Below are 8,507 nucleotides of genomic sequence, written 5' to 3'. Positions count from 1 at the left end.
TTAATTTAGTGATACATTGAAAAAAAAGAAAGCGACGAACCGGTCACATTAAACACAATGAGCTATGCATGCAAACAAATTATATGCATGCAGGGTGTCGTAATATAATGAACGATCACGAGTTTGCATGAGCAAAATGCAATACTCTGTGGCTACATTGATAGAGAGTGGTGTGAAAGACGACGATGATGGTCTTGACAAGAAGAGTATTCAAAACAGATAATTTAGAGGCAATGTAGACTTTCTGAGGGCAGCATTTACACGTTCAATTTTGAAACATGACAGCTAAGTTTCTAATTTGAATTTTGCTTCTGCTGGGCTGGGCTGGGTTCAATTTGAGTTCCACTTATAATGATCCTTAAAACATGTATCATAAAACAATCTTTTTTCTTCCTTTTTAGTCTGATTTATGTTATGATATTATGTATAATCCTACAAATAATCCAATCACAGGAAAAATATATATATCATTGATTGGATGGAAAAATGACCATAAGCAGTCGGATTTTTCAAGAACATGGTGCATCTCTCTTTACATCAATTTTGTTCCTTGCTGGGAGTTGATATTTTTTGGGCATCTGCCTGATGATACTTGAGATTTTCTGGGTGAAAATCATGGTTTTACCAGGACTGATTTGGATGCGTCCAAATGGTTGATTCTACATGTTCCAAGAAGGACTTCTGGAAGTTCCTCTTCTGTGTTGGCCTGCAAAAGATTTTCTAATGTTAGCATATCTTCAAATTACATGTCATCTTTTCAACTTGAAATTTTGTTACACGTAGTTTGTGGCATTATTAGTTGTTTACCTGTATCAAAAATGCCATTTCTATGACCAAATTGTTGAGGTAACCAAGAACAAGATTCACCACCCCCCTTGCCACGGTTGAAGACCCGACGTCGATCCCAAGCTGATATCAGAAAATTCATAGGTTAGATATAATACCGTGATCAGGCCTTGAACCAAAACTGCCAAACATGATTAGCATTTGTAACTCTCACTTCATAACATGATAAAGGATTTGGTAACTTACCTCAAGATAGTTCTTCCCACGAAAATAATGTACTTCAAGTGCTTGACCTACCAAGCATGCTTTCTTCCCAACACTCTGCTTGACTATCCATGATCCCTAAGAAAAAAGCCTCAGCAATGTAATCGGTAAAAATACGAAAGACGTATGTATTATACGAGTATCTGTTTCTTGAGCTAATTTGGTACTGACCTTAGAAATGTATGGTATTAGCTTAAATCTCGAATTCCTATAGGAATCATCTCCATTGACAAAGTTATGTAGTAAAGGATTTTCCTCCAAAGGAGTTTTCAGCATGTAGTAGAATGCCAAAGTGTACATGGTTGTTCCGGGGACCTGATCAAGCGTATTGTATACTCAGTAATCTGCTTCTTGATGATGATAATAATGATATTACGTTATGATATACCCCATATCAAACTTACTTGAATGTTTACAACGAAGAAAAATTCTGATCCACCTCGTTCTGCATATTTCTGCATGCATCCGTCCAATAGATTGTATAATTAAAATTTCTTTTTTGAAACATATATATATGTAGGTATGTGGAATCAGATTGTCCAATAGTTCATTTATAACAACATAAAAAATACAAGAAGAAATGAGAGTTCAAACCTGAACAATACCACCATAACGGCTGCCTAGATCATCTTCTCGTTTGTCAGATCTTAGCCAATCTACACCAACCAGTTGCATCAAGGTGTTTTTTGCCTTGATCTGGTACAAAGATTATGACTCAGTTCATAAATTAGAGAAAGCAAACACCAAATTCATTTTCAAAACAGAAAAATGGTGAGATGCTCAATACATCATTTAACAAGACCATCATAAAACTCTTTAATACTATTTAAGCCATGTGAAGGAGGAGCATTAGTAAACCAATCTACAAGAGTAAAGCAGGTTTGCAGTCAAAACATGCTATATGAAATTTGGTTGGTGTTTTATAATTGAATTATTACAGTTCCTATGCAAGTCTACTACTCATAATCTAGAACTTTCAAGGAATCGTCTTGTATTTTAGATTCTTTGGTTTCTTCTCAATATTAGGAGGGGCTGAAAAACAAACGATTACCTTCTGACGATCTTGTAAGTAACTTGGCCCACGTATCAAAAACGAAGAAGGATCGGCTGATCCCCAGCTGCAAGGTAAAGCACAACTTGGGTCCTTTTGAAGAGTTGCCCCGTAGGAGCATGATATGTTTTCTTCCCTAGACACCTCTTGTAAGTCCATATAACCCTTTTTCTGAACTGTGGTGTGAGGAAATTTTAGGCCAATCTTAGTCAAAATAAAACTGATGGAAACACCTAAATATATCCATCCAGAGCAACTTATGCTTATGAAATAAACTGACCTCTAAGTTCATGCAATTTTTTCACGAGAACTGCGGCTGATGATAGTTTGGGATGTTGTATATTCTGCAAAGTGTTGAGACCATAGTCAACAAATAATAATTCACTTTTAAATACAAAACATAGATAGCAAAGTTAAAAGATCATTTCCTTGGACAAAATGGCACACAATGTGCACGCCAGAATATAAAACATGACAGGAGCAATTGGAGCAAACATTGAGTCTGAACATTTGGTTAAACTATTTCTGTTATCTAAGGTTTCAGTCTAGTGATTAGTAAAGTACCGTGGAGTGCTGTTCCATGCTCAAGTCTGCAGGCCACTCATTCTCAAATTGGTCATATTCTGTTGGTTCAGGAACATCAAAGAACTCGTCTGCAGCGTCATGCAGCCCCTTTAAACTTGCACGACCTTCTGGTTTTTCAACCTCATCTTCCACGAGAAGACCGTCCTCTATCTTTCTGACTTCTCCGGGGTGCTGAACTTCAGTCTTAATATTGTTCTTTCCACTTTGAGATAACCTGATATCTCCTGTCAAGTCTCCCGATGAGAATTCAGAGGAACAATTTCCAGTTTTGGCTCCAAACAGCTCTCGTAATGCTGCAAATTACAAAAACAATGAAGGTTGTATGAACAAGAATTTAAAAATAATAAGGATAAAAAATTGCAATCCTAAGCTAGTAATGGAAAGATACCAGCAACTCTCTCAAGCATACGGATGGTAATGGATCTTGCAGATGATGGACGCAGATATAATTTCCAGAATTTCCAGTCAATAGCAAGCATGTGTCTCACAAGAGATTGTTTCCCTTGGTTCACAGGAGTTATTACATATCCTCCACCTGCATGTTTACAGAAATAATATTCATATAGAACTTACTTAGGATGAAAAGTAAACCCAAATCCCACCCATCTCCCTAGGCACATTTGAGCTGCAGATGAAGGAAAGAAGAGAGGAACAAAAATGTATGCTGCGCAGACACATTTTTTTGGCAGTGGAAAATAGTTAATGAGCAGGAAAATAGATAATTCACTGCTAAATTGATATCAAGCCATAAATGTAAGTCAATCAGTAATATCCAGCTCAAAGCGTACATTACTTTTAAGGCAAGCACGGACATAGCCTCTTTTTGGTGGACATTTCTTGTGAGACACAGAATGGTATAGAATTACTGTGACAAAATCAAATAAAGAAAGTTAGGGTCAGCTAATAATGGCTCCACAGCTTTAACTATGATTTAAATTTTCTGCTGAATTTATACCATATGTGCCATCATCCTCTCTTCTCCAATAGCGACGCACCAGTAGATCTCTTCGTTGCATCCCCCTGGAAACCACGACGTCTCAAAAAACAGTACATTTATTTTTAATTTGTTTAAAAAAGAAATGAGGTTCCAAATCTAACCAAGGTAGCCAATCACTGTATAACTTCTGGTGAACAATATCTGTATGACCATCAAGGTGCTCAACCACGCTACCCCGGTAGAAACAGAAGTCCCATCTGCAAGACACTTGGTAATTCAACCTCTGGAATGAGAACAATTCATTATTAGGAAAAAAATATAATATTTTTCTTTTCAAAGAAAGCAATTGCATCGAGGATTCAGCACTGATAGTGAATCTTGTAGTGTATAAAGCACAAGGAGGATTTTTTTTTTCCAAGTGAAAATGGCAATGCAAAAACATGTTCTTGCACAAAAGCATTTGTCTTTTGCATACCGTCCCCTACTATTCCTATATCCACACCCAAATACTCTTACCATTACTTGAACCAATACAATGAGGCCATGGCTACTATAGCTTCTAATAGCATCAAATGCTCCATTTTCTAAAAAGGTTGACATAACATGTCAGTGATCTTACTCTGATCTTGAGGGACCAAGCGATAAAAGAGTCCGGAAAATGGCCTCTGAAGTTCCATCAACCAATCCTATAGCCATTATAGCCGGATGGTCGTCCCAATGCTGAGATTAAAAATGTCATTCAGCTAAGAAAAGAAGAGAACAAAGTACAACAATCAAGAATTCATGTATCAAAAGAGAACTTCACCCTTCCACGGGAATCCCAATCTTTTGCTTCTTTAAAAAGCCGTAATCCTGCATAATAAATGATTCTTTTGATATACAGGCATTCAGTTTTTTGAAATGCAGATAAGAAACTTAAAATGTCTTACCATTCTGACAACCAAAAATTTTCCATGGTGAGGGAGCAATAACATCAGATGCCATTGATTCTGTGTGCGTCAATGAGCCCAAAGTCCAATCAACAGAGATTTTACTTTCCGCCCTCCTGGAACCACCCCGTCTGCCGGAACATAAAAACTATAAATAAAACAAGGGCAACAGTAGATTTGGAAAATGATATGTAGTTTCAACCTAACTAAAAAAAATAAGTTCAACATCAATTTTAGCTTCAAATCTAAAGGAAGAGTATGTTAATTGTACTCACTACTACATGCAACATCAATTTTATCAGATGATCAAGAATTTTTTTTTTTCTTCAGTAAAGCATTTAGGGTGTCCTACAAGATATGTGACACATTCAAATGCACAGTAATTGTATGAGTCTATAACAGAATATAGTTCAGGTTTGCAGATGGGAATAAGAATAAGAGCATCAGATGTTGCCAGAAAATAAAACAACAGCATTTATGCTTCTATTGTCCTATATGCAGGTTTTAATTATAGCTTTTAAAATCAAGATCTTAAATCCTGAAAAAATATACACCAACACAGGCATGCACAATAGTTACACAATGAAAATATACAAGCATATAAATTATTAACTAGGCACCTGATACATACATAAAAGATGGCCATCTGCTCTTGGAACAAGCCACAAAACCATTTGCTGTATCCGGGCACTCCTGAAACATATAAAATATAAGGTACATATCATAAATGAAAACTGCTATACTCATAGGTTGTGATTTAGCAGCCTGAAACCTTTAATGCAGCATCCTTCAATGAACGCATCCATTTTGCTGCTTCTTCTGGACTACTTGCTCCCAACTATAAAAAGTTTAATTTCAACTATGTATCAATATATTGCAAAATCTACGTAATGATGTATAACTTGAAATGCACCCCACCTTGAGCTGATCATTGTGATTGGAAGTATTGTAGAGCGTGAAAATAAAGAACCCCTGTATGTTGGAAAAATCGTTACAAACATACATACTAAAAAAATGTATCTCTCGCATGCCAACAAAATTGCTCCAAAATTTCTGAAAAACATAGGGTTTCCAAGGTCCATACCTTTCTATGAATGCTTGCCTTGCCATTATCTGTGACCCGAATGCAGCTGTCTATTACTGCACTTCTAACTGGTTCCTGACAAGGCAAAAGTTTCCACTGAGCATTTCTTACTGATTTGTGCACTATCATCAACAACAAAATCCATACTGAAAATTCAAGAAATTATGAAAAGCATCTGGACGTAGTTGATAGCACAAGTAAATGGGAGGTTAAGATGCCATCCAGAAATTAATATGCATCAATCCAGTATAGCAAGCATAGTTTTATACCAACCATAAAAGCAAATATGAAATAAATCCATTAGTCCAATTAAAATTGAACAAAAACAAAGCTTTCAGAACACAACACACGTTTACATACATGGTTTTCATATGAAAAAAATCAAATCAAAGCATATATGGTATCTGCATAAACAAAAAACAAAAAAAATCAAAACCAAAACCCAATTCCAGATTCTGCAACATGGGTTTTCACACAAGCGTAGGAATTCTAAGAAACAAGCCGGGAATGCAATGCATACGATGAGAGAGAGAGAGAGAGAGAGAACTGAGATGAAAATGAATGCAAAGTACCTCCGAGTCAGAAGAAGGTTTGGCTTTGAAGCTCCTCAGGCAATTATCCTTAAGAATAAAGTACCTTTTGCGTGAGTATTGCAACCCAAGCCGATTGGACCCAATGATATAAAGCCAACCCTCCATTGTACCATCATTCTGTGAGATACCCATTTGAGAAAAGATCACAAGACACCAACTTTCTGATTTCCCAAGCACTATTTCGGAGAGTCTTTAGCTTATCAACGATGATTGTTTTAGTTTTTTTTTTCTTATTCAAAATTGTTGTTATGCTAGATGAACCAAAAAAAGATGCCAATTTGTTAAAATTGTGGATTGGGGCAGGAAAGATGATCCTCTGATCCCACCTAAGGGAATCAGAGAATCAATTACAGAAATTTCAGGGCTGGAATATCAGAGCAATGCTCTTCTCTTTTTTCTTTCTCCCTTTCTTTCTTTCTGTATTTCTTTCTCTGTTTTCTGTTCCCGGTTTTGAAAGAACTGATTTTGGCGTATATATACGATTCAGAGTTTGGTTGTGCAATTCCAATTTTACCCCTTCATCTTATTTGTTGAAATATAAATAGTTCTATATTCATTCTCTTGTTTATAATTTTATTTTATTTCTTTCTAAATGGTATGATTTCTGAATGCATGCATTATGCATAAGTACATGGTGCCGCATTTTGCAGTTTTCATAAATATAAAATGTATATTAATCTTTCCAAAGAGGCTAAGTACCCCTCTAATTGTTATTTTTGTTGGTAAATACCTTCTAAATGTTGTGGTTTCTGGGTTTGATTAAAGAAAATTGTCAATATCTTGAATGCAATTAATAACATCTTTGTATAGTCATTGTCATCATAATTATCATACAGTTGAGTGGTGCTCTCCATTTATGAAAATTTGGTAGGCTGGTTGGCAGTGTAATTGTGTCATAATAATGGTTTTATTTTCTTCTTCATAACTCATTAATATTTGAGATGTATCATTTTTCGCTTAAATAGTAAGTCAAACTTAATATTAATTCTTGAATTATTCACCTAAGAACTCTTTTTTGAGTAAGTTTCGTTAGCATTTTTCAAAAAGTAAAGGAACATGAAGGTATGATTAAGTGGGTTTGTGAAGTTATGATGCATGAATTGAATTTCCAAATAAATATAATTTGAGTTTAAGCAACCAAGGGCAAGAAGGTCAAATGGGAATATTTGATCATTCTTCTCTATCCAAAGCTCCACGTAGGTGTGACACCCTATAAAAAAAAAAAAGATGATGAGTTGTAGAGTGAATAATTTTTATTTTTATTTTGGTTACAATACAAGAGTGAATAATCTAGACATTTTTAAGAAACCAGCAAATAAATCTAAGATTTTGAAGAGGTTTAGAATATGATTTTTATTGGTTAGGAAAGAAACATAACTGCCACAGCAAGGAAGGAAGGGGCAGAGCATGGCCCATAGAAAAAAGAGAACGGTATCTTTTTGCTTAAAATAAGACTTGAGCTGTTTAGGCATCCAAGTGGATGGTGTCCAATCAATGGATTCCTTAGTCCTTCCAAAGGTTGCTAAAATCGATGCTCTGCTTCTCTGTCTGGCAATGGATTCCTCCTCACCTGTCCTTTTACCAGGTCAACCAAAACTCTGTTCACAAAATCTTTCCCAAAGCAATAAAAAACTAAAATGGGAAAGAAAGTCTCTCTGGTAGCTTCACAGACAAGGCAGGGACTTTGGTTTTTGCCTAGTGTGTAGTGAGAAGTTCTATGTACAAGAGGGATTTCATATTGATATTGTTTATAATACATTACTATGTTTTGTGTAGTGATTGCAATGATTACTTATAATGTTCTTTTGAATGAGTTGTATCGATTATGTTAATTATCTGGAGAGTGCATTTTCAATGCGAAATTTCACTTATTCAAAACAATTCAATTAGTTACTTAAACTCTAATAAAAAAATAAAAAAATAAATCCCTCAATCAAACGACTATAAATAACATCCACTATTTATAGGACTACTCTCACTTGAAATAATTACGTACTCAAATTATGTCCTGTTTAGAACTTAGACAAGACTAAAGGGGAAGGAATCTTCCTTACAAAATGTAGCAAGCCATCTTAGCATGTTATTGTAATTATATTACCTAGTCTTCTTGAATGTAGTTGTGTCAATTACATCAAGAAAAAGACTAAACTTTCCATTTTGTGAGGTTGTTGAGATGTCCATATATAAAAGTTTAGTGGACAGCTTAGTAACTAATTATTAAAGAATATGAGACTAAAACTCCAATGATGAATTTATTAACTTTAATTACTTTACATGA

At 35.2% G+C, this 8,507-nt stretch overlaps 1 protein-coding gene across 1 annotated transcript; it reads right to left on the bottom strand.

The window, feature by feature from the left end:
- Positions 1 to 444: 444 nt before the first annotated feature.
- Positions 445 to 6,671, bottom strand: LOC117619348 (protein ENHANCED DISEASE RESISTANCE 2-like). Its single transcript, XM_034349277.1, has 21 exons — positions 6,209 to 6,671; positions 5,637 to 5,711; positions 5,471 to 5,524; positions 5,325 to 5,390; positions 5,184 to 5,245; positions 4,553 to 4,683; positions 4,429 to 4,475; positions 4,243 to 4,343; positions 3,785 to 3,880; positions 3,642 to 3,706; positions 3,480 to 3,551; positions 3,075 to 3,221; positions 2,666 to 2,979; positions 2,382 to 2,445; positions 2,102 to 2,277; positions 1,645 to 1,746; positions 1,455 to 1,505; positions 1,222 to 1,365; positions 1,033 to 1,128; positions 808 to 909; positions 445 to 706 (listed from the first exon to the last, which is right to left on the bottom strand). Exons 1-21 carry the CDS (start codon positions 6,359 to 6,361, stop codon positions 614 to 616), a joined length of 2,211 nt encoding a protein of 736 aa, XP_034205168.1. The 5' UTR covers positions 6,362 to 6,671; the 3' UTR covers positions 445 to 613.
- Positions 6,672 to 8,507: the final 1,836 nt, after the last annotated feature.

Source organism: Prunus dulcis, chromosome 2 (genome assembly GCF_902201215.1).
Source record: "Prunus dulcis chromosome 2, ALMONDv2, whole genome shotgun sequence".
In the NCBI taxonomy this organism is placed as follows: domain Eukaryota; kingdom Viridiplantae; phylum Streptophyta; class Magnoliopsida; order Rosales; family Rosaceae; genus Prunus; species Prunus dulcis.
Note: the sequence above shows the minus strand (reverse complement) of the source record. Positions and strands in the feature narration are given on the sequence as shown.

What these genes read in the sequence shown, in the direction of transcription:
- LOC117619348 (XM_034349277.1), bottom strand. Translation starts at nt 6,361, where the DNA reads ATGGGTATCTCACAGAATGATGGTACAATGGAGGGTTGGCTTTATATC. An exon ending in AATTTTTGGTTGTCAGAATG is followed by an intron (nt 4,476 to 4,552) that starts GTAAGACATTTT and finishes TTTATTATGCAG; the next exon opens with GATTACGGCTTTTTAAAGAA. An exon ending in TCTTCGTTGTAAACATTCAA is followed by an intron (nt 1,366 to 1,454) that starts GTAAGTTTGATA and finishes ACGCTTGATCAG; the next exon opens with GTCCCCGGAACAACCATGTA.